Here is a 25,530-nt window from a genome sequence, read left to right on the forward strand (position 1 = left end):
TTCATTCATTATCATAGTCACTGTTCAAGAAAATTGACAAAAAAAGGGAAGTTAAGGCTGGGGAAATTCCTGGTTAAGAAAAATCAGATATGAGGTCTCAGGCATCATCTCCAATGGCATTCTCTTGAGGTCAGGGTCTTATCATCTCCAAGTCAAAGCCCTTTGATTGAAAGATACAATCCTCAAGTTCATCAGGCTTTCCAAATTAGGGCTTTGACCAAAGTCAACCCTGTTGACTTTTTGGTCAAAATTTAATCAGGAGATGGTTTTGAGTATGAAGTATGGTTGCCTTGAAGAAATATTCTTGGGAGCTTCTTTGGTTGAAAATTGATTGAGAATTAGATCGGAAAAGGATTAATCGGGAAATTCATCTGGAATCGGAAAAATCACACTACAAGAAAAAAGGCCTCCTGCCATGCCCGGAAAACCGAGGCTATATGTAAAATAACCGTGGCGTAACGCTGAGGCCACGGTTTGGCCACGGAAAACCAACTGTGGAGTATACGGTCGTGGCCTAAAGTAAAGTCCACGGTTTTTTGGTATAGACCACGCCTTTTTTACAACCGTGGCTTTTTTAGGCCACGGTTTAGGTAGCTTGATTAAGGCCGCGATTTGTATTTGCCATGACTGCAAAACTGTGGCTATATGGTAAAGCCACAGCTTCAATTTAACGTTTACGAAACAGTTTTGGTTCAAGATATAGCCACGGTTTGGTTATGACCACATATTTAAAACCGTTGTTATATGTTATGCTTTCTAAACCATTTATCTTGCCACGGTTTAATATAAATTTAATGTAAATAAATTTAGTGGTTTATATTAATCCAACACAACAATCACTTGCACCAATTTTAAAGAATATAAAATTTGATCACTATAATTTTATGAATACAAATTATTTTATTGTCTACACATCAATGACAATAGCATCAGTATATGATTGACTAAGTACATTATATATCTAATAAACCTGAACCAAAACTAAATATAAAAACTTGAGTGACAATGACTTTAGATATGTAGAAGACGTAGTTTAAAACTTGAGTGGCAAAGACTTTCGTGATGAAATCACTCAATTCACCACTAAATTCCACCCCTATATGACCACCTCCAATAACCACACAGTGCAGATTCAATCTAGAAGCCACAAATATCTGGAAAAACAAAATTCAAATCATGATTCCTCTTCCTCATACAAAAATTTACAGAACATATAGGTATCGAACAAATCATAGAATATTTCTGATAAACTAATTACCCATAAAATATCCAAATCTGGATCAGGAAAACACTTTGCTTTTAAAAAAAATTAACATTAGAGGTTATTTTAAAAGGTTACTTATTTACTGAAGTGGATTCCTACTTTAAGCCAGTTAAATTTGGATCTATTAACCACTATGGTCTACATTCTACAAAAATAGAAAACCAAAAAGAATTACCAATTTAGCATCATCCACTAAACCAAAACAGACCAATTAAAAGCAAAAGGCTCCACATACCATATTTCTCGATGCTGTCAAATAGCTTTACTATACCAGTTTTTACTATATTGACCTGCCAATATGGGGCAAATATAAGATATTAATATAATTTCCTGTATAAAGGTATGTTGGTAAGAAGTATTTAAAAGCTAGATAAGTATGTGAAGCAGAGGCTAAAATAGATATTCAGCTAATTACAGCAAAAGCACCAGTGAGTTTAACTACAAATTCACATTCCATAATTTGTCCCATAACATATTGCGTATAACACAATTCTATGCATGAATTTCTGGTTAGTGTATGAAATTATTACTAAACTATATGAGCTTTATAATAGGGAAGTAGTGAAGCAACTATTACAGAGATCCAGAACTTTACCTTACTCTGATCGATTTCAGAAGATGCAAGTGAAATCACTCCACTAAGAGCTTCGAGAGCTAATCCTGTGAACACAATAGATGATTCTAATGTCAGGACAGACAAATGATAAGGATTGAAATCTTTCGAAAGAACCACGAAATGCTAGCTTCAGCAACAAAATTTACATGTATTGAGAAAAATTATTTCAAAAGTGATTATTTCTCCAACAAAAAACTGATTTTTTTTCAAAAACAAAAAACAAACAAGCTCTGAATATCAACAAATATCCATGCAAAATATTACCAGCAGCATAGGTACTAGACTCTGGATTATCAGAGCTGTAGCGCCATCTTCCATCAGTTTGGCTTAGAGCCTGCCAAAATTGAAGGATGGGAAATCAAATGAGCACATGACAGTTTCAATTGAAATTGCAGAATGGTTGAGGAATATGGGGGAAACTAATAATAGTTGGGTGCTGAATATACCTCCATTGATGTAGTCAAGTTCACCGGTCTTCAAGGCATCATCTTGAACCGGATATGCTGTCACGCTGTTATAAATATATCATAAAAATGTAATTGCATGATTAAGAAAAAAAAATCTATGATTAAAGTAGACCATTCTGTGAAATTTGATAGATCAGGACGAACGAACCCCGTTGTTTGAGCTTTAACATACTCGATGCCGCTGAAAGCACCATAGATGCTTTGTGCTACCCTTACATCCCATCCTAATTCTGCAAAATTCCTTTTGGTAGTAATGAAGTGATGTCAGAAACTGTACTCTTTCAATCTAGAGAGCAATAAGGAGTAAAGCAAAGAGTTTATAAAGATTGCATACTTTGCTTTATATCTGGAAATTAGATAACTAACCTTTCCGTATTTCGCCAACCTAATGGATGATATGGACTTTGTCATTCTATCGGAGAGTGTCCAACATAACAATATCGATATAATCGGTTGAGTAAGAGTTCTAACTCTTATCGATAGAATCAGCCATAAAAGTTGATTACCTGCAAATTAGGGATTTATACAGAAAGATAACTGCATGATGTCCATTGGCTCACCCAGAATTATAGTAGCAGCAACAACGGGCTCGACTGTAGCAACAATGAGACCCAGAATTACCAGCTTTGGTTTTGTAATGAGACCACCAATGAGCTGTGTTGAAAACCAAAATATCAGCTCCTCTCCATCTCAACGAACCGTGATCAATGGCATCAACTCGCAGCGTCGGTCTTCGTTTCTGCACCACTCTATTATCAACTCCAACATTTTTGTTGCATTGAACCTATAACAGAAAAAAACAGTACTCAAAGAATAAACTTAACTTCACTTTTGCAGTGAACACGGTTGAAATACTTCGGCTTCCTTGGTCTGTATTTTTCATGCCACCAATAAACCTACTCCAACATTAAACAGTAGTGTCAATATCTTCAAAATTGAAAAGGATGACATGAATTTAGACAATATTGTATCTCTCCATAAATATAATAAAAAATTATTGTAATTAAGATTGAGTTAAATTCACTTTTTTAAGCCTTAATTTCTAAAGTAGATATGAAAATTTCAATCTATGAGTTGGAATTGCTTTTCCTGTCAGCTTGTAGCATATGTCATACACATTGAGATAAACTGGAGTTTTTCCATATCCATGGCTAACTGAATTTACTTTGTGAAATAACGAAAAACAAGTCACAGATTTTCCTTTTAAATGAAGAGGTACAATGGATTTCCATCAACTACACATGCATGCTTCGTTCACAAAAAATTAAAACAAGCTCCAAACATCATTACAAAAACTCATTCATATATCTAATAAATTTGAAAGAACAAGCTTCAAAATATTTATAATTCACAAGTCAAGCTCCAATGGCATAACAGTATTCAACCAACATTACTTTCACAAAAGCAAGCAACTATTGAGAAGCTCAATTCGAAATGGAAAAACAAATATCCACATAGCACATTAACAAAAATGATCATCAAACGAATTAATAAATAACAATAAAAAAATATAAAGTAGATATTAAACATGTCTGAAATTAACAGTACATTACCCCCAAGAAGAAGAATTATTCCTTCTGAAATCAGGCAAATTCCTTGGAAGCCCGAAGAAATCAAGTATTCTCCTTTGCGTGAACTCTGAAACACATTAAACGATCATCAAAACAATGCCACATTCATAATCACATTAAGAAAAAATCCCAATCAAATAATCACGTTTTGAAGACAAAGAGAATCACTTACTTTTCACTTTCTTCACCCCTGAACACTTAGGGCAAATCTAAGAACCAATTGGAATCCTCACAACAATCGGCCTCACACATTTCATATGGAATCCTTTGTCACATTTGTCGCACAACAGCAGCTCCTCCGGCTGCTCCCCGGTGCCACATTGCTCACACATGAGGCTACCGTAATCCTCATTCTCCACCACCGCGTACTTCGCCCTCGCCAATATATCCTCCATTCTGAGATGAAGGCGATGAGGTCGCTGGACCATTCCGTTACAGCGGATTGAAAAATTCGAAAAGGAAAAAAATTAGAATTGAGAATTCCAAAGCCACAACTTTGTCAACCTCAAATGACTCACCATCAGAACTCTTGAGAGTGATTTTCTTTGTGGAAGCCATTGCGATGGAAATTCGATTTTGAAAATTTTCTGAAAAGTGCAAACCCTAACCCCTAATTTGTTTCTTTCCTCGAGTTGGATCCGAACAAACAGAGAAGAGAAAAAGGAGAGGAGAGAGGTGTTGTTGAATGAATGATAATAGTTTTAGAGTGAGGTAGGTTTAGTGAATGGTGATGCAGATTGGTGTTGTTCTTCTTCGGCGGCGATTCAGGAAGAGAAGAGAAAAAATTAGGTTAAAACGAGGGACCTATTGTATTTACATTTTCAATGTTGTTTTTTTAATTTAAAATAAATTAGAAAAAAAATAATTAATGAGAGGGAAACTTAAAAAAAAAAGAGGGAAAACATGGCGGGCACTAAATTTTTGGACTTGTCCACAATTTTTAGTCAAAATTATAAGGCCGCGGTTTTTCTTTGCGCCTTAAAATATCCGCAGTTCTATAACCGTGGCAATTGAAGTACAGGCCACAGTTTTACACTCCGGATTCAATATTCTATAACATACGTCTACGGTTTGATAACCATGGCCAAATCATATATGTGGCCACAGTTTCTGAGCTGTGGACAATTTTAGCGTGGCCGTAGGCCAAATTTCTAGTAGTGTCAGGAAAAGATGACTTTTTGGTCAAAGTCAAAGTCAACTGTCAAATATTGACTCGTGGTGGAAAATCGGTCAAAGAAAATCAAGGAAATAAATAAAATCAAGAAATATTCAAAGCTGCCATTTTGGGAAGGTTAGTTGAAATTGGAATTTACCAAAAATGGAAAATTAATACTTAGAGAAAATTTTGAGGAGTTTGTAAATGGCTGACCAGTGTACTTCATGGCTGATTTAAGTATGGATAATGGCAAAATCTCAAAACAAGGTCAACATAAAAAATGTTCACATCATGGCATAGAACAACTTTGTAGTTGAAGGTTTCTTCATTGGAAGTCTGAATCAAGAGATATGAAGCTAAAAAGTTTGAAGAATCACACTTGATCTAGTCAAGCTGCTAGGGCAGATTTTTGGGCACACGGGAAGCGTTTTATCAAACACATGGTGTGTCATCTTTGAAGCCAGTTTAAGATCACTACAAAAACCCTACAAATTCAATCTTGGCATCATTCGCCTCTCCCCCATGTACTCTTTCAATTGGAACTAATACCATAGCAATTGAATGTGTAATGAATGAATTAGAAGGTTTCAAAGTGGTGATCATGCAAAGGTATTTCGTGGCGCATAGCTGGGCAAGGATCTAAGGCACGCGCGAGGCATTTCTTCAAGCGTATGGCGTGCCAATTTAAAGGATGATTATAAGGAATTAGAAGCATCCATTAGACTCAAATTCAACATCATACCATTCTATTCCATGTCTTCTTTCAAACGGTATAAGAATCAAAGCCATTGGTGGTACATAGAGCAAGATACGAGTAATTAAAGTCATGCCCCTACAAAGTTATGTTTTGGCAGGGAACATGAGTCAGAGCCCAGGTCACGTGTACAGGTATCATATGCAGTCACAATACACCATGTTTCAAGCCATTTCTATCCTACTTCCAAGCCCTGTCTCAAGAAACTTCCAACACTAATGTTGTTCTACTCCATCTCCTCTTCAAATTGATATCAAGATTATACCGTTTGAAGACATATAGTGGAAATTATCAACACCCAAAGTGAGTGTCATGAATATTGTTTGGATGAGTAATCCATGAACCTTTGCATCACCAGCCATTTCTTTAAAAGCCATGCAAAATGCTGCACGTGAAAGGCAAAGAAGAAAGTTACTACAAGGGCATAACTTGCATACTAAGTGTTGAGAAAATATACACTGCACCTCACCTTACCATAAGTTATATGCAACCTCACTCTCATATAAAGTAGAATCACTTCACCATTCGAGGACACACGATTCACTTTCCACTTTTTTTCAGTTTCAGATTCTTTTCTTCACTCTCTCATTCTCTCTCCTTCATCTTCATTACACTCCACCGCCATAACAACCTCCAACCACCATAACAAATTCTAAAGAACCTCCATAACCGTTTTTCACAATCATCCTCCAACCTCTATCTTCATTCTTCCTCAACGCCTTCATTCACCTTCATCAAACAAATCTTCAAACTCGGATTCCATGATCATCAAGCTATGGTTTGAAGATCATCTCAGTATCTCCATCACTCAAGGACTCCATGAGTTTAGTTCTCGCAGATCAAACGTCGGTTAGGATCTTGGTCCATCACCTCCTTCAAACGCGAGTCCATGGAGTGGTAGAGTCTCCTTATTCCTTCGATTCAAGAACCTCCTTCAGGTTAGTTATCTTGTTCGTCTTTCTTAGCATATTGGTTCTGCATGATATGATTCTTGATTCGTGTTAATGCTTGTTTCATTGAATTTTGCGTGGCATATCTGAACTTAGCATGTGTGTATGAATGATTGTGTGGTTCTGGTTCATGTTTTGGCGAGATTCCGGTAACTTAGGGCTTAAGAGATCTGCTTCGGTTTGAACTTTAGAAGTAGCGTATGTGAAACCTAGGATCATATTCTTGTTCAGGATGCGAAACTGAGTTGAAAGGTGGCCCCTTTTATGTTTTCTGTGTGTTTTAGTCGCGGCGCCGGTGATGGTAGATCGGAGAAGACGACCGGAGCCCTAGCTCCGGCGTCTGTTTCAGGCCATGCATTTCTTTTTTCCGTCGCTTAGGTGGCGCGTTAGCATTGGTGTTTTTTCCCAGTTTTTTTTTAAACTATGCTTTGTGCTAATGATTGGAGAATGTGCTGTCTAATGGTGATTGGCTCATGAATTTTTTTTGTCTTATTATACTTAAAAGATAGTGCACTGATTGATTAATCTCCATGTTACATTTTTTTCTACCACATGTGAAAAGCATAGGTTAGTAGAATGCATTGATTATTTTGAATAGAGGTTAATCACACAATGTGGGAAATAAAAAGATGCTGGACTAAGATTGGAGCTGGGCCCAGACGCAATACTTCCAACACCTCCCTGTATTTGGGCCCAAACGCGCTAGTGACTATAAATTAGTTCATTCCAGATCTTACTTTCTCACCCCCTGGTAGACAGATTTTAGTTTTATTTTCAATTTTATTTTCTTTCTAATTTTTTATTCATAAACCAGTTTTAACTCAAATAAAAAAATAATAAAAAACATTTTCTAACCAAATTAGAATTTTTAGGAATAATTATTTTCATTAGAATTTAATTGGTGATTTTCTTCAAATTGTGATTGGTACATAATAATAAAAATACATAGTTTTTTAGTTTTAATTCTTAAAAATAGTTTCAACATGATAAAAAATGAAAATTGCTTGTGAACATTTCATGGTTAGTTTAGATTTTAATTCTTTCTTTTTGTGAATATCTTCGTATTTTGAGAAATGTCTAAAATACCCCTAGTTGTTAAAGTTGACTTTAGTCAATTTAAACAACTTTCTTCTTAGTTAATTCCCTTTAGATGTTAGGTTAGTCCTTAAATAGGAATTAAAATAACTTAGATTAGAGAATAGGTTAGTTCCCCTTGTTCATTCTTTTTCTTTTCAACATTAAAACACTAATAAATAGAGATGCGAATCACACCTTATTAAAAGTGGTAGAGAAATGAGTGGGATTTATTCCCTAATCTGTTTCTCAATCACTTAGTGGGAGAGAAATGAGTGGGATTCATTCCCTAATCTGTTTCTCGATCACTACTTAATGGGAGAGAAATGAGTGGGATTCATTCCCTAATCTGTTTCTCGAACATTACATAATGGGATAGAAATGAGTGGGATTCATTCCCTAATCTGTTTCTCGATCATTATACATTTTTATGTGATTCAAATCACAAAGTAAATTCCCTTAAAAAATACTCAACCAAAAACATTCAAAACACCTAATAATGGTTCAAATTAAAACAAAGTAATGAAGTGGTGCGAAGCCTTGTATTGGGTTTTGTTCATCATGTAGTTACATAAAAAACACAAACACAATTTCTCTTCTCTTAAGAACAAGTTAAGTCCTTTCCAAAATTAGGCGTATAAGTCTCCAAAGGTCGAGCATCGTGGATTGTGACCTTAACCTCTGTTCAACTAAAAAACACAAAACAAATGGAAACTATGGAGCCGAACTACGGTAGCTCTAATTCCTGGTAAGGGATACGTAGGCATTGGGTCGCGGGGCCTAAGCGAGCACACTTGTAAATAATTCCTTCTTTTCCCCGTATTTCTTTTTGCATGCATTCACATTTAGGTTTTAGACATAGATTACACCCTTTAGATAGAAACAAACATAGGTGGATACCATCGAGTACGATGGGCGTGAGGGGTGCTAGCACCTTCCCCTTGCGTAACCGACTCCCGTACCATGTTCTCTGGTCGAAAGACCTTGTTCTTATTCTGAGTTAGGTTTCCTGGTATTCCTTTCCCTTGATGGGATAAATATATTAGTGGCGACTCTGATCCATTTTCGCGGTAGCGACACGTAGATAAATTTTTGCCATAATATTCTATCAAAGATCATGTTTTTATCCAAATCATTATTCTCGAAATCTTCTTAATAAGTTCTCGTATAGTCTTTCCATGTCTTCCTCTTCTTCGAATTGTCTGTCTTCTCTTCATATGATCTACTCTCTTTATTACATAATCTACAAGTCTTCTCTCTACATGCCCAAACAACATAAGTCTATTTTTCACCATCTTCTCTACTATAGACGCTATCTTGACACTCTTTAATATTTTCATTTCTAATTTTATCCTGTCGAATCTTACCACACATTCACTGCAATATTCTCATCTCTATTACACATACTTTATTCTTGTGTTGATTCTTATCACACTAAGCGCACAAATAAAAAAAAGGTGAATAGAGTTAGAAGCGTTTCAAGTTTTTAGAGGCTCCGTATTGGTTAGTCATAATTTAACTACGACGAAATAAATAGAAACATTATTTAATCATAATTTAACTTGACGAATATTTTATGAGACCCTATTTAACTATAATTTAACCTTGATAAATGTAAAATATTGTGCGAAAAACTGTTTTCCACATTCTTAAAGACGGCCTAAGAGTAGTATTAAAATTCATTAGATTGTGCATAATAGTGAGTGACAAAGATAGAGTAATCTAACTCTTATGATGATTACCTTCTTGGATGCATTGCATACAATCTTAATAGATTATTCTCTAGATCATAATTAATCTTAAATGTACTATAAAATAAAAATTTTACTTCACCTTTAATAAAGAAAAGGATTGCACTATGTACACGGGGTGCACGCTAGTAACTTTTATAAGAATAATCTATTATATAAAGGCGCACTTGTCTATTACAGACAAGTTTAAACTACAACCATTGTCCATGTCATAAGCAACCATTTCAGTGTTGATCTCACTCTCATTCTTCCTTTGACTCTTCACTTTCCTAACTCGTAAATGGCGCATAACAATAATCAGAATCAAACACAAACTTCTCATTCTCCCTTCACTCAACCTATCCGCTGTATTGTAAAATTAGGTATCACTCTCTCTTTCTCTCTGCTTTTGCTTCATTTCTTTACAATTTTGATTGTCTATAGCATCTCAAATTAAGCTTTTTTTTTAGTGTATAAGCATCTAGGTTGTCTTGTGTTTCTGCGTTTTTTTAATGATTAAATGACCCATAAAACTGTTCTCTATTATTTCAATGAAATCCATTATTCTTGGAATGTTTAGTGTATATTTGGTTTCAAGGTTGGAGTACTTATAATTTATTTTAGATGTTTAGAATTGATTTTGATATGTTTTGTTGCTCTCGAGTAGAATTGATTGTGTTTTTCAGAATTGATTCTATTTGAAACTATGGTTTGTAGCTTTTTAAGTCTAAATATTTACGGTTCAACACACTTTTGCAATAATTTATTCAAACATAAATCACTTTATCTTCTACTCACTTTTAGCCCGGATGAGTTTTGCAGAATCAATTTACTCATAATCATTTTTTCACCGCAGAACCAAACAATACTAAACTTTATGCAAAATTGATTTGAACAATAAATTTCAATGTAAAAATCACATTAAAAGAAATTATACTTTGGAATAACCAAACACTTCAAAATCATTCCAAAATCAATTCTGCACCTCTAGAATTACTTTTGGTTTACCTATGACGCACAGATAAAAACACATGAAAGACACATGTTTATGTATCGTGCTAGTGTCTAAGAGTGGCAAAATGGACTGACCCGCCGGATATTCCCGTTTAACCCGCATTGTTTCGCGGGGTGAGCCCCTGCACCTCTAATATGTCCTCCACGCCTCATTTTATTGTGTGGCTTTTGCTGGAGTGAGCATTAACATAAATTTTTGCAATTTTAGACTTAAAAGATGCCGCTGCTTGTCCCGTCCTCATTTTCTTGTAGGGCGAGCCAAAGTTTTAGACCCGCACCCTCAACTATGACCACCCCTTCCCGCACTTTTTTTCGAGTTTTTGTGGGCTTGCATGTCCGTTTGCCACCTCTACTGATGTCAGAGCCTGTATAAACACGTCTGAGACACTTAGGCACAGCCATCAATTTGAAGTGTCGGTGCTATACTGCGTTTAGCTATACTTAGTGACAAAGTAAAATTCTTTTGATGTGATATTCAGGAGGTGCTGCAATAACTTGCAAAAATGAGCTAGAGAAGATAAATGAGGAAATTCTTCACAAAGTTTCACAACAGCTTAGGCAAGCCATGATTGCTACTTCTGAGAAGCCTCCGGGGATGGATTGGAGCAAGAAACCTGGTGAATCTGAAATCTTTTGTAAACCAGAAGATTTTGGAGATGATTATGTCTCGGAATGTAGCCGTTTCATTGTTGTTCATGGAGCAGGTTCCTCGAGTTTTTCCCTCTGAGTTAAACATTTTGGTTCAATTGATGATGATATTAGATGAATTGTATGTATGCTTATATCGGTATATCTCTCTGAAGCATGAGTACTTCTAAAATGATGATGAAGTACCGGTACTGGGTACTCACCCGTACTAGGTACACGTACCGCACTCGTGGTACTTCATTTTTTTTCATTATTCAATTTTGAGTGAAATTTGTGGTTTTCTCAAATATCAATATAATATAGTTAAGTTTTAGTTTGTTCGTCCTAACAATTTAGTTCCCTATTCGTACATTTTATAGAAAACTCTTACTTTTTTATCAACGTACCCTACCTTATCCGTACCTATGCATCATAGGTATATCTTGAACAGATAGGAACTAACCCATTGTGGTATAAGGGGATTCTAGGTGAAAATTTTAAGTATTTAATAATTAAGCACTTATGATAGAGTTTGTGAATGAATGGTTGTTACAATTGAATGTAAAATAGCCATTAAGTCATTAACTCTTTATAAGTTGTTTTTGTAAGCTATTCATGAAATTGTATGAAAATATGTTGAAAACAGCTTATGGACAGGACATATCATAAGCTAATGTTGTACGTTCTTTCAAATACTATATAAGTGTTGATGTCATAAGATAAGTTCAATAAACACTTCCATACGCCCCCTTAATCCTTCAATGATAACCTATTACATCAGTTTTGTCCTTTACCTTGTCTATATCTTTAAGTTGTTTGCAGCTTATGGAAACAGCATATGGCATGTTTATAAGTTGCTTGCAGCTTATTTTCATAAGTTCTTCCGGATAGCTTATACCTTAATATGAAAACAATTTGACTTTATTTTATCTTTTGCTGTAAAAATGATTATGTTATAAGCGCTTAATTAAGCTGTTTATTAAAACAAGACTCTAAGAAGTTTTGTATTTGAAGTGCTTTATTTACAATTTTAATTGTGATTTGACAACCCTGCTTCACATTATATGTAATGTTTAAAAACTGGAAATTAATTCTTAATGATAAGCAATTAGTTCATATTAGTATCTATGGTGCTCTCAGGTTCTTTTGGGCATTTCCAAGCTAGCAAGTCTGGTGTTCACAAGGGAAACCTGGATAAACCTCTTGTCAAAGGCGGCTTTGTTGCTACACGAATCTCCGTAAGTAATCATTGCCAATTTTTTAAGATCTTTTAACGGTTGTATATTCGGAATTTTTAAAGGCGAGTTTTACACTTTGACTGTTATATAAGTGCATCTTCCACCTATGAGCTAAGTGTGATACCATGCTTAGCATTCCATTTAATTTTAATTTCAGGTAACCACTCTCAATCTTGAAATCGTTAGAGCACTAGCCAGAGGTAGCGTCGTAACTATTGCAATCTTTAGTTTCACCCTTTTTTTGGCTTCAAACTCTTTACAAAGTATAGAAATTCATTATTCTAAATTTTTTTTCTCTTTGCAGAGGGCATTCCTTCAGTCGGAATGTCACCTTTCTCGTGTGGATGGATCACTGGTGAAAGACATGTAAGTAAACTCTCAACTGAATATATGCTGGATCATATTCATTAAAAATGGATTATAGTTTTGTGTTGCTTTCCTATTCAGATAAAGTTAATAGTCTAAGTTCATATGCAACTTGTGCAGATATCTTCAGCCGATTTGTCTCCCGTGGCTAAGGCTATTGATTCTGGTTTTACACCTGTAAGATTTTATTCTTCAGTTTATAAAACTTCGAAATTTTTTAGTAATTTTTTACCACTCTTGTGACCTTTCCTTGTTACAATTTTTCTAGGTTCTGCATGGAGATGCAGTGCTTGATGAGATTCAGGTATAGACTCGGTCTATTAAGTTTTATCGTTCATTAATAACCAAATTCGTATTTTTTGCATTAACTTTTACATTTCAGGGATGCACTATTTTGAGTGGAGATGTTATCATAAGTCATCTTGCAGCATACTCAAAGCCTAAATATGTTGTTTTCTTGGTATCCTCCATATGTCATGCATATCCATTTTTATTCTTGAATTGCGACATGTGATAGAAACAAAAATGATGAAGTGGGCCTTGAGGAGAATTATAAGCCCAAGATTTGGAGAGTTTACGAGAGGAAACGTGGGAAGGGAATGAAAGATGCTGAGCTGGCAAAAGGGTGACGCGGAACACGTGAAGTTAGTTAGTATTTAGTATGGGGACGGATGAGAGAAGGAATTATCTGAGAATTTGTGATTTGGAGAGAGAAAAGAGATCTCCTAGTGGTGAGGGAAGCCGTTAGTGCTTTGGGTTGATAGCTTTCACTATCAATACATTCTATCTTTGTTTTATCTGTAATTTGTCATCTTTTTTCCATCAATACAGCTACAGCTTTTCTCTTTTTTCTGTGTTATTCTGCATTTTTGTTATATAACCCATCAATTGGTCCGACCTACCGGATCAAAACACACAGTGTGACGAAGATTGTTCATGACAAGGATGGGTGACAGAATTGAAGCTCTGGAAACACAGGTTGAGAATGTGACAATGACGCTGCAAGAGCTTGCTTTGCAAATGCAACAACACGCTCAACAAATGCAACAACAGAGCATTATCCTGACAGAATTAAGCAAGCAGATTGGAAAGAAGACAGTGATGCAGGGGGAGAACTCTATGGAGGGTTCATCACAGAGTGAGTCTCGTTTTGCTGGGAAGAAGGTGAAACTACCCGTGTTTGAAGGTGATGATCCTGTAGCGTGGATTACGCGCGCGGAGATTTATTTTGATGTTCAAAATACTTCAGAGGAGATGAAGGTGAAGTTGTCTCGCCTGAGTATGGAGGGAGCGACGATTCATTGGTTTAACTTGCTCTTGGAAACAGAGGACGATCTATCGTGGGAAAAACTAAAGAAAGCATTAATTGCTCGATACGGAGGCAGACGGCTGGAAAATCCTTTTGAAGAATTGTCAACGTTGAGACAAACAGGGAGTGTGGAAGAATTTATCGAAGCGTTTGAACTCCTCTCGTCGCAGGTGGGACGACTCCCAGAGCAGCAGTACCTAGGGTACTTTATGAGTGGGTTGAAAGCCCAAATTCGAAGGAGAGTGAGAACTCTGAATCCTCAAAATCGAATGCAAATGATGAGGATGGCAAAGGATGTTGAGGACGAGCTGAAGGAAGAGGACGACGATGGTGAAAGACATTATGGGAAGAAGGCGGTGGGAGATCGTTTGGGCCGAAATGAATGGAGTGGGTCGGCGTCCAAATTCCGGAGCGGGTTAAATCAGGCCCACAAAGATTCTACCCGATTCTCAAATTCGGGTTGGAGCAACCCGGGGCAGAAAACGGGTTCAGCTGGGTCAAACCTTATTTCCACATCATCTTTGAGTTCAACGGGAAAGAAAGGGGAAAACGACCGTCGCACGCTAGTTTCAGAACGGTGGAAGGGAGTTCGGAGTCTTCAAAACGATGAAATGGCGGAACGTCGAGCTAAGGGATTATGTTTCAAATGTGGAGGAAAATTCCATCCCACTCTTCACAAATGTCCTGAACGTTCCATGCGTGTCCTCATTTTGGGAGAAGGTGAAGGGGTGAATGAAGAAGGTGAGATTGTTTCCATTGAAACTGTTGAGAATGAGGAAGAAGACGAAGATGTAGAAGCTGAATGCAAAATTATTGGAGTGTTGGGAAGTATGGGAGAATTTCACACGATGAAGATAGGTGGAAAAATTGCCGGCATCGAAGTGGTGGTCTTAATTGATAGTGGAGCTAGCCACAACTTCATATCCCCAAAAATAACCACTGCATTAGGGTTGCAAATTACCCCTATGGCAGCTAAAACGATCAGATTGGGAGATGGTCACAAGGTTCTGTCTAAAGGATTATGTGAGGGAGTTAGGATCAGTTTGGGTTCTCAAATATTTGTAATTGATGCTTTAGTGTTGGAGTTGGGAGGGTTGGATGTGGTGTTAGGGGTATCATGGTTGAGTACTCTCGGGAAAGTGGTAGTGGACTGGAAGGATCTTTCTATGCAGTTTTTATATGAGGGAAATATGATTAATTTGCAAGCTCAAGGTAGGTTACAAGGTAAACAAGGGTGTTTACAATATTTCTTGGAGGATAAACACAGGAGAGGTGGTGAAGATTGGTGGTGGACTAATCATGATGAAGTAGAGGCAACATCAGAAGCTGGGCATGAAGAAGTGACTAAGCTGTTGGGTAAATTTTTTGATGTGTTCCAAGAGAAAATAACACTGCCTCCTGAAAGAAAACAGGTGCATCAGATCAAGTTAATCCCAGAGCATGGTCCTATTAATGTGAGGCCATATAGATATCCACATCACCAAAAGGAAGAAATTGAAAGACAAGTGACAGAGCTGTTGACTGCGGGAGTGATTAGACCAAGCATGAGTGCTTTTTCTAGTCCGGTAATCTTAGTCAAGAAGAAAGATGGGTCGTGGCGTATGTGTGTGGATTATAGAGCCTTGAACAAAGCTACTGTCCCTGATAAGTACCCCATCCCTATTGTTGATGAATTGTTAGATGAGTTGTATGGGGCAACAATTTTTTCTAAGATAGATCTAAAATCTGGTTATCATCAGATTCGTGTCCATGAAAACGATGTTGAGAAGACTGCTTTTAGGACTCATAATGGGCACTATGAATACCTTGTTATGCCTTTTGGATTAATGAATGCTCCAGCCACATTCCAAGCAACAATGAATGATATTTTTAGACCCTATCTTAGAAGTTTTGTGTTGGTATTCTTTGATGACATCCTGGTTTATAGCCGGAATGAAACTGAACACTTAGAGCACTTGAAGCAAGTGTTGACAGTTTTAAAATTGCATTGCTTTGTTGCTAACAAGGCAAAGTGCAAATTTGGATGTAAACAAATTGATTACCTGGGTCATATAATTTCTGGTGAGGGTGTAGCAGTAGATCCAGGGAAGATCAGGTGTGTTTTGGAGTGGCCTGAACCTAAGAATGTCAAAGGAGTACGTGGGTTTTTAGGTCTCACGGGCTATTACAGAAAATTCATCAAGGATTATGGTAAAATTGCTAAACCCTTGACTGAATTGACTAAGAAGAATAACTTTATTTGGGGTAAAGATGCTCTGGAGGCTTTCAATCATCTGAAGCAAATCATGACTACAGCTCCAGTACTAGTGTTACCTGATTTCTCTATTCCTTTTGAAGTCGAATGTGATGCGGCAGGGAGAGGAATTGGTGCTGTCTTGATGCAGCAGAGACAACCTATAGCTTTCTTTAGCAAAGCTTTATCTGAGGGCAATTTAACAAAATCTGTGTATGAAAAGGAGCTTATGGCTTTAGTCTTAGCCATTCAACACTGGAGGCACTATCTGTTGGGCAGGCCCTTTGTGGTTTACACTGACCATAAAAGTTTGAAACATTTTTTACAACAAAGGCTGACATCACCTGATCAACAGTGCTGGTTGGCCAAGCTTTTGGGCTATCAATTTGAGGTTAAATATAAGCCTGGGTTAGAGAATAAGGCTGCAGATGCTCTGTCAAGATGCCATGGTGATATGGAATTTTCTGCTTTGTTGTCTTATCCTACGTGGCTGGATGGAGAGAAGCTGTTGCAGGAAGTCAGACAGGACACAATGCTTCAGAAGACAGTAAAAGAACTTCTAATGAATCCGGATATGAAGGCTGGTTTCACTGTGCAGCAAGGTATTTTGTTCTATCAAGGCCGTTTGGTGTTGTCTCCTAATTCACCTTCTATTCCTCTACTTTTGAAAGAGTTTCACGAGACACCTATGGGAGGTCATTCGGGGTTTTTGAGAACTTATAGAAGGTTAGCAGCAAACTTGTATTGGCCAGGAATGCAGAGAAGGGTCAGGGACTTTGTGAGGGCATGTGATATATGTCAAAGACAGAAATATGCAGCTACTTCACCTGGGGGATTGTTACAACCCTTGCCAATTCCCAATGCCATTTGGGAGGACCTTTCAATTGACTTTATAACTGGTCTTCCAAAGTCTAGAGGGTTTGAAGCTGTTTTGGTAGTGGTTGATAGACTCTCAAAGTATAGCCACTTTTTATTATTGAAGCATCCTTACACGGCCAAATCTGTCGCTGAACTGTTTGTTAGGGAGGTTGTACGATTGCATGGGATTCCTATGACCATTATCAGTGACAGAGATCCTATATTTGTGAGTCATTTTTGGTTGGAGTTATTTAAGTTACAAGGAACTCAGCTGAACATGAGTTCTGCCTATCATCCTGAGACGGATGGGCAAACTGAGGTTACTAATCGTTGTTTAGAGAGCTATCTGCGCTGTTTTGCCTCTGAACAACCAAAGACTTGGTCGTATTGGATTCCATGGGCTGAATTTTGGTATAACACCACATTTCATGTATCTATAGGGAGGACACCTTTTGAGGTCGTATATGGTAGGCAACCACCGAGTATCATTCGTTTCCTAAGCAATGAGACTAAGGTGGCTGCTGTGGCATTGGAATTAAGTGAAAGAGATGAGGCTCTAAATCAGTTGAAGGCTCATTTGTTGAGAGCACAACAACAAATGAAAAAGTACGCCGATAAGAAGAGAACGGAAGTGAAATTCAATGTGGGTGAATGGGTCTTTCTCAAATTAAGACCTCACCGGCAACAATCCGTTGTAAAAAGGATTAATGCTAAGCTTGCTGCACGGTTTTATGGCCCTTTCAAGATTATAACTCGGGTGGGGGAAGTTGCCTATAAGTTACAGTTACCAGAACAGTCTAAGATACACCCTGTTTTTCATGTGTCTTTATTAAAAAAAGCCATTGGAAATTATTCTGTGTTAGGAGAACTTCCCAGGGAACTAGAGGTTGGCCCTGCTGATGACATATATCCAGAGAAGGTTATTGGTGCTAGGCTGATCACACAGGGGGGTGTCTCAATTCCGCAGAGCCTTATTCAATGGAAGAATAAGTCAAGTGATGATGTTACTTGGGAAGACGATGCTGTCATACGAGGACAATTTCCAGATTTTAGCCTTGAGGACAAGGCCGTGTTTAAGGAGGGTGGTATTGATAGAAACAAAAATGATGAAGTGGGCCTTGAGGAGAATTATAAGCCCAAGATTTGGAGAGTTTACGAGAGGAAACGTGGGAAGGGAATGAAAGATGCTGAGCTGGCAAAAGGGTGACGCGGAACACGTGAAGTTAGTTAGTATTTAGTATGGGGACGGATGAGAGAAGGAATTATCTGAGAATTTGTGATTTGGAGAGAGAAAAGAGATCTCCTAGTGGTGAGGGAAGCCGTTAGTGCTTTGGGTTGATAGCTTTCACTATCAATACATTCTATCTTTGTTTTATCTGTAATTTGTCATCTTTTTTCCATCAATACAGCTACAGCTTTTCTCTTTTTTCTGTGTTATTCTGCATTTTTGTTATATAACCCATCAACATGCTATACCACTTACATATCTCAAATATTAGAAATTGTTACATGAATGTTTTCCATTAATCATGAATGAAAGACAGATGTATATGGAGTATATGATCGGCCACCATCAGAACCTGATGCGATACTCTTAAAGGAGATTGGTGAGCCATTGTTGTAAGATTTACTTTTCATATGACCTATTTTAGTTTCTTCATATCGCAAGTTTTTCAATAATGACAGCTGTTGCTGAAGATGGAAGCTGGTCAGTCATAAAACCCAAGTTACAGAACTCAAGTAAGAAGACTTAGACTTTTTGTTTGTTAAGTGACAAACATTACATGCATGCGATTGAATTTTTCTGTTTACGTGATTGTTATCTACAGTTGAGCTAACTGTTGCTGCCCATGATACAACTGGTGGGATGAAAACAAAGATCTCAGAAGCTGCAATGATAGCAAAACTTGGAATTGATGTCTACATTGTAAAAGTAATGTTCTGTTTGTTATGTTTCATATGTTTTTCTTATATCTTAGAGCTCCTAATTTTGAAAATATGAAGTTGCATTTCAGGCAGCAACAAGCCATTCATTAAAGGCCTTAAATGGAGATCTTAGAATCAGCATCCCAGATGACTGGCTTGGAACGGTAGTTCGATCATCAAGATAGCCATAATCGAATCTTCTACACAAGTCGATATCATCAAGACGAAGTAATGAATTCAGACTAAAAAATATGAGAGTTAAAGGGTGATCATTTGAGAGGTGATGTTCTGCATGTAATGAAGATTGACAATTAAATGAGCTACTACTGATGATCATTTCACATTTCTATTTTAGCTGAACTAATTACCCAAACACAGACTCAAACTTGATGCGCAGTTGTATGTTTTATTTATAAGCTTATTCTGAGTGTTTGTTATTTTGGCAACTTTTTCATTTATAGTTCTTCCATGCGATCATTTTTCTTAAGATATCATAAAGGAGAGAGTTACAATTTTTCTTGTTTTGATGAAGTGCAATGGTAACAAGTAAAAGACCATCTGCAACCAGCCAAGGCTAGACTAACACTTTTAACATGACATAAAATTTATGGTGCTTAATAATACATACTTCTGCCTCAAAATATAAATCTGAGTGTAATACAAAAATTTAAAAAGTTGATTGTGTTGAATAATTTTGTTGATGATTGATATTATTTTATATTATATATATTATCCTTTGTAAGAGAGAATTAGTTAATGTTTTTATAATTTTATTTCTTACGAAAAGAGGTGAATTATGTTTTGGAGATTTTTTCCAAAGAATATACTAGTGTCAAGAGAAAATTGGTAAAAAACATATAGAAAAAAGGGGGATATAATTACATATTTCGAGCTATCTTAGACATGCATGAATGACAGGGTGTCGACTAGTGTGCTGGCTCGGGTGGAGAGACACATGATATCAAAATAAGTTTGCATCATGGTTTAACCTTATGCCCTTACCTTTTTGTCTTAATTTTAGATATACTCGTGAAATACGTCCAAGAGCTAGCATCAAAATGCATGTTTTCTTTTTAGATGATATAGTCCTACTTAGAAAGTCGTAGGAGGATTTAAATAAGAGATTGGAGACTTTGAGACAAGTTTTAGAAACTCATTAGCATAAGTAAGACGGAGTATATGAAATGTAAGTTCAACAAAAGAATAAGTGTTTTTAACCTAGAGGTGAAAGTTTGAGATAATATCATCCCTTAAGTCTAACGGTTTAAATATCTTTGGTCCATAATATAAAATGATAGAGAAATAGAAGATGATGTAAACCATCAAATTCAAGTTGGATGACTAAAATGGAGGAAGATTTCAAGGGTTTTATGTGATGCAAAGGTGTCGTTTAAACTAAAGGGACAATCTTATCGAACTACAGTAAGACCTGTGATATTGTACGAGATAAAAAGTTGGGACGAGAATAAAGTGTAGGAAAGATGAGAGGATGTTGCGTTGAATGTGTGGTAAGTAAACATGACAGGATTAAAAATGAAAAATATTAGAGAGTGTGTTAGGGTAGAACTTATAGTAGAGAAGATGATGAAAAATAGACTTAAGTGATTTTGGCATGTAGAGAGAAGATCTATAGATTTTGTGATAACAAGCGTAAATTACATAGAGAAGTGTAAATCAAATAGAAAGAAGTCAAATAGTTAAAAGAAGAGGAAGATTTAAAAAGACTATAAAAAAATTTATTTAAAAAAATCTTAATATTAATGATTCGGTTAAAAACATACTTATTAATAGAACATTGTGACAAAACTAAATTTGATTCATGTAGGCTTACCCTAGTTAATAGGATAAGGGTTGTTTGTTGTTGTAGGAACATCCCAACAAAATGTAATATAATTATAAGTATAGTGATAAGAAAGGGCAATATATTTTAGATATTGTGAGTTATTGTAGTAGAAAAGATTTTAGCATTAACTTCAGAACCAGGGTTCAAATATGGTGGAGAACTTTTGTTATGCTATTTTCATACTTTCACAAGTGTGTATTTTAGTTGAGCTCACATAAAAAATTATAATTTTTACAAAAAAGCATTTGAAACAAGGCCCCCTACTCTAAAGTAGAATAGGTCATTAATTTTTAATATTTTGATTAGTAGCATAATGGTAAAATTTCAACTTCTTAAAAGATGAATACGTAAGTTGCCACAAGTTCAAGCTTCTGCAATTGAATATCGCAACATAGCTATCGATTGTGCTCGCTTAACGGGACTGTACATCATTAGTTTATATTAAACAATATATTATATAGGGGCCTGATTCCTTATGGAAAAAATGATTTTGTTTAGAGGCCCCGAGTGAGAGATTGACCATCTCATGCTTGGGTTAACGCAATCGGCTGCTCAATAACACCGACCGGAGAAGATCTAAATCCTATTGATACTAAGCATTTAAGATAATAGAAAACTGCAGAAAGAAAATGAGCACAGAATATAGGGATCAGTGTGTTCTTTTCCCATAACAAATCATAAAATTCAGTTGCAACTAAGAAATAAATCAAATTGAAGAGAATTATAGTAGAAAAGTTAGAGGGTCTTATAGATAAGCACATAAATAAGTGTTACATAGTAGTAGCCAATGTAACTTCTTCACATCATAAAACAGTTTTGGTGGTTCTAGCATTGATCTCAGACCACAAAAAATAAGTGGTCAAAGACTCAATAAACTCAACCATTACCATCATATCTTGTAAGAATTGCACAAACATAGATTAATCTCTTTACACAGCAAACACACAGAAATATTAAATATATCATCTCAATTCCAAGCAGCATTCATGGATTTATTACTTAGGGCCGACGTCCTTAAGGCCGCAAATCTGCTCCTCACCCATGGCCGACATGACAGACACAATCAGATCTTTACCTTCGTTGAATCCATCCTTGATCTGCATCACAGAATTTGAAATCAGTACAAGAAAGTAGCAAATATCTCTGATTAATCTCAAGCACCTATTCAATATAACATGAAAAAGCGGTTGAGATTATCGACCAAACTAACCTGTGAAAGCAGACTATCATCGGTCGGAAGCTTAAGGTCATCCTTAGTACCACCGCTCTCAGTCAGCAGACTCACCTACATATTCAAAGAAAAACATCTTTGGTTCAAGAGACAGTGTCACAAACAAATTATCCACCAATTTATTAACTAATTGACCATTTAAAAAACATTAACTATAAATTCATTAACTTTTTATGTAAACTACTTTAACCTTGTTTATCAAAAGTTATCTCAGGAAAGTACTACTTTAACCATTGTTTAATTAAATGCTTATAGCATAAAAGTTTAGATCATATAATTAGTGCTTGTATAAACTATTTCTATGACAAAAAAAAATAAAGTCAACTTTCATAAGCTATTTTGAGCAAGACCGTCTTAAGTTTTCAAAGACCTAGTATAGGTTAACTATGATTTAGTTGTCGCAAAATAAATTGGAATCCTATTTTGCTACCGTTTAACCGTGAAACATATTTATGAGACCCTTTTTAACTACAGTTTAATCGTGTCAAATTTTAAGTCCTGAATGGCAGCTCGTCTTACACCTTCTCAAAGAGGGCTCTGATCTTGAGTAGCTTATAATTATAAGTTAAAAACAACTTGTGGACATGTTAAAAGTTGTGTCCATAGACTATTTTAAACAGTCTCACAAGTGATTATATCACAACCGGACTGCTGAGAGGCGAACTACTGGACAGATCTAAAATTTATCACGATTAAACCTTTGCTAAATGGCCGCATAAAATGTTTGTCATATTTAAATTGTAGTTAAATAGGGCCTATTTGCTTAGTCATGGTTAAAGTGCGACTAATCTACATATGATCTCCAAAAGCTTGAAACAGCTCTAATCACTAGATAAGATCAGATAAGTTAATCCAAAGCGACTAATCTACATATGATCTTCAAAAACTTGAGACGGCTCTGATCACTAAATAAGATCAGATAGGTTAATCCAAATAGAGCTTAAGATCATAAACCTACTTCAAGACAATAAAAAGGAAGGAACAAAGGTGTGCGTGAAATCTTACAAATCCATCCTCTGAGATATCAATGAGCTGGTAATCAGTACGATTAACATGAGGAACCTGTTGTAACCACAAAGAAACACATCAACCCTAGTCAATTAACCAATCAATTAAAAATTAGACACAAATCCAATTATCCAAAAGATCAAAATCAAAATCAAAATCATACATCACAGTTATGAGAAGAAGGAACAATATCCTCAAGCTTTTTCGCAGTGAAGATATCAATAGCAACAAAGTGACACTTAGCATGTCCATGCTTCCCAGTTTTTGAAGTTGAAACCTCAACTACCTGTCACCAACAAAAGAAAACTCATAATATAACCTAATAGCGTTTGATTCATCATATCAATTATTAGAAAAGTCAACACTAAAATTGATCAAAAATTGAAGGAAAGAAAGATTAAAGAACCTTGCAGGGTCTGTTTTTGATAACAATGTGACCATTTTTGCGAATGGTTCCAGCTTGTTGTGGATATGTCTTGGATGCACCAGCATCAGCTTTGGACTCGAAGTGGTGTTCCTCGTCTGACATGTTTGTTTCACACTTGTTGTTCTTCACACGCCAATGCTTCTGTGTTCGCGTTTTCTTTTATACACATATATTTATAGTGTAACAAAAAAAACTATTCTCGCTATTTTTTAGTGATAATTAATTATTCTCGCTATCTTTTAGTGATAATTATTCAATCTCACATCCAATCATGTTTATCCTTTTAATTTAGTTTTAATTTTTTTTTCAATATTTTGTTATTTTTGTTGCTCAATCTACGCGAGGTACTGGTTGGTATGTTGAAAATTTAACCATGTTCAAATTGTTTAAAATTAAAAAAATATATAGAAAGAGGAAATTGTTATTTATTCAATGTATAATAATCTAAGACTTTAATGATTGGAATTAGACCATAAAGGCCTATCAATTATATTGAATTAAAGTGATTAAATGAATATTGTACGTAGGTTGTTCAAATTAATCGGTTCTATAAATTATCTATACTATATTTAAATTCAATAATGAAAAACCGGTTAATTTTAAAATGGTTTTTAACTAAATCCACATTTTGGACATTTTAGATATATGATTTTAACTAAATTCATATTTTAGACATCCATATCTAAAATAAAAATATTTTCTTAAAATCTAATTATTTCAGAAATACGAATAAATCAGTTTTTTTAAATACATAAAATCAATTTATTTTTTTAAAACGATAAAGTTAGTTTTTTTCGACGTTAAAACACGAAAATCGTAATTTTTAAAAAAAATATTTTTTTCCACATTAAAACAAGAAATAATCGAGTTTTTTCGAAAAAATAAAAAATCAATTTTTTTAGGATATAGGAAAAAAATTGTATTTTTTTTCAAAAAAGCAAAAAACCGAGTTTTTTTCTAAAAACGAAAAAATCAAATATTTTGAAATAGTAAATATCAATGTTTTTTTGGAAATATGAAAAGCCGATTTTTTCAGAAATACGGAAAATTGATTGTTATCGAAAAAATCAATTTTTTTTGGAAATATGGAAAAACCATTTTTTTTAAATACGAAAAGTCGATTTTTTTGGAAATACGAAAAAAATCGGTTTTATTTCTAAATTTGTAAAAAAAATGAGTTCTTTCGAAAATACGGAAAAATTGAGTTTTTAAATAATTACGAAAATCGTATTTTATCGGAATAAACAAAATCAAATTTTTTCGAAAATCAAGTGTGTTTTCAAAAAATGTTACTTCAAAAATACAAAAAAAAAATCTTTTTTCGGAAATACAAAAAATCGTTTTTTTCGAAAAATATATAAATTTAAAATTAACCGTAAAAAATAATATTCAAATATAAAAAATTTATTTGATATTCAAAATCAGTTATAAATTTTAGAACCGGTTATAAAATATGGTTATGGATAAATCGGTTTTATAACCGGTTATGTAAAAGTATAATCATTTATATGAATTGGTTAATAAATCCGGTTATAGTAAATGGTTATTAATTAAATATAAATTGATTATGTGAATTATGGGTGAATCTTTTTTTTATCTCTCCTACCTTTTGAAATAAATGATGTAGGAGAGAGAAAAAAAAAAGATTTACCCATAATCTCCATCATTTATTTTAAAATTCAATGGTTCAAATTCATTCTCACATTCTCATATAAATATGACATTCTCATATGATATGCCGTATATATATATATATATATATATATATATATATATATATATATATATATATATATATATATATATGAGTGAATCGTTCATAAAAAAATGACCTATTTCATATACTAGTCCATAGAGTGAAAGTCATC

General features: G+C 35.2%; 2 protein-coding genes and 2 long non-coding RNA genes across 4 annotated transcripts; 1 reads left to right on the top strand and 3 right to left on the bottom strand.

Annotated features, from left to right (window-relative positions):
- Positions 1-876: 876 nt before the first annotated feature.
- LOC131646518 (uncharacterized) lies at positions 877-3,238 on the bottom strand. Its single transcript, XR_009297507.1, has 8 exons — positions 2,854-3,238; positions 2,714-2,759; positions 2,496-2,588; positions 2,327-2,391; positions 2,145-2,214; positions 1,860-1,924; positions 1,500-1,554; positions 877-1,154 (listed from the first exon to the last, which is right to left on the bottom strand). It is a non-coding gene; the product is annotated as an uncharacterized LOC131646518 (long non-coding RNA).
- A 657-nt stretch (positions 3,239-3,895) lies between these two features.
- Positions 3,896-4,713, bottom strand: LOC131646519 (uncharacterized). Its single transcript, XR_009297508.1, has 3 exons — positions 4,437-4,713; positions 4,091-4,337; positions 3,896-3,985 (listed from the first exon to the last, which is right to left on the bottom strand). It is a non-coding gene; the product is annotated as an uncharacterized LOC131646519 (long non-coding RNA).
- Positions 4,714-9,787: 5,074 nt separating this feature from the next.
- On the top strand, positions 9,788-19,841 carry LOC131651694 (isopentenyl phosphate kinase-like). The gene is made up of 12 exons (XM_058921373.1): positions 9,788-9,965; positions 11,076-11,300; positions 12,364-12,461; positions 12,619-12,661; positions 12,766-12,827; positions 12,948-13,004; positions 13,096-13,131; positions 13,210-13,287; positions 18,768-18,834; positions 18,914-18,967; positions 19,057-19,160; positions 19,243-19,841. Exons 1-12 carry the CDS (start codon positions 9,884-9,886, stop codon positions 19,336-19,338), a joined length of 1,002 nt encoding a protein of 333 aa, XP_058777356.1. The 5' UTR covers positions 9,788-9,883; the 3' UTR covers positions 19,339-19,841.
- Positions 19,842-21,698: 1,857 nt separating this feature from the next.
- Positions 21,699-23,819, bottom strand: LOC131651696 (eukaryotic translation initiation factor 5A-5). Its single transcript, XM_058921375.1, has 5 exons — positions 23,642-23,819; positions 23,399-23,521; positions 23,233-23,289; positions 22,207-22,281; positions 21,699-22,093 (listed from the first exon to the last, which is right to left on the bottom strand). The coding sequence occupies exons 1-5, from the start codon at positions 23,762-23,764 to the stop codon at positions 21,992-21,994; spliced, it is 480 nt and encodes a 159-aa protein (XP_058777358.1). The 5' UTR covers positions 23,765-23,819; the 3' UTR covers positions 21,699-21,991.
- Positions 23,820-25,530: the final 1,711 nt, after the last annotated feature.

The sequence above is a fragment of the Vicia villosa genome, linkage group LG2 (genome assembly GCF_029867415.1).
Source record: "Vicia villosa cultivar HV-30 ecotype Madison, WI linkage group LG2, Vvil1.0, whole genome shotgun sequence".
Classification (NCBI taxonomy): domain Eukaryota; kingdom Viridiplantae; phylum Streptophyta; class Magnoliopsida; order Fabales; family Fabaceae; genus Vicia; species Vicia villosa.

Excerpts from the sequence above, each read along its gene's own strand:
- LOC131651694 (XM_058921373.1), top strand. The coding sequence starts at position 9,884 with ATGGCGCATAACAATAATCAGAATCAAACACAAACTTCTCATTCTCCC. Across the intron at positions 11,301-12,363 it reads CATTGTTGTTCATGGAGCAG|GTTCTTTTGGGCATTTCCAA; the intron begins GTTCCTCGAGTT and ends TGGTGCTCTCAG. Across the intron at positions 13,288-18,767 it reads CTAAATATGTTGTTTTCTTG|ACAGATGTATATGGAGTATA; the intron begins GTATCCTCCATA and ends CATGAATGAAAG.
- LOC131651696 (XM_058921375.1), bottom strand. The coding sequence starts at position 23,764 with ATGTCAGACGAGGAACACCACTTCGAGTCCAAAGCTGATGCTGGTGCA. Across the intron at positions 23,290-23,398 it reads CTTCTTCTCATAACTGTGAT|GTTCCTCATGTTAATCGTAC; the intron begins GTATGATTTTGA and ends TGGTTACAACAG. Across the intron at positions 22,094-22,206 it reads ATGATAGTCTGCTTTCACAG|ATCAAGGATGGATTCAACGA; the intron begins GTTAGTTTGGTC and ends TCTGTGATGCAG.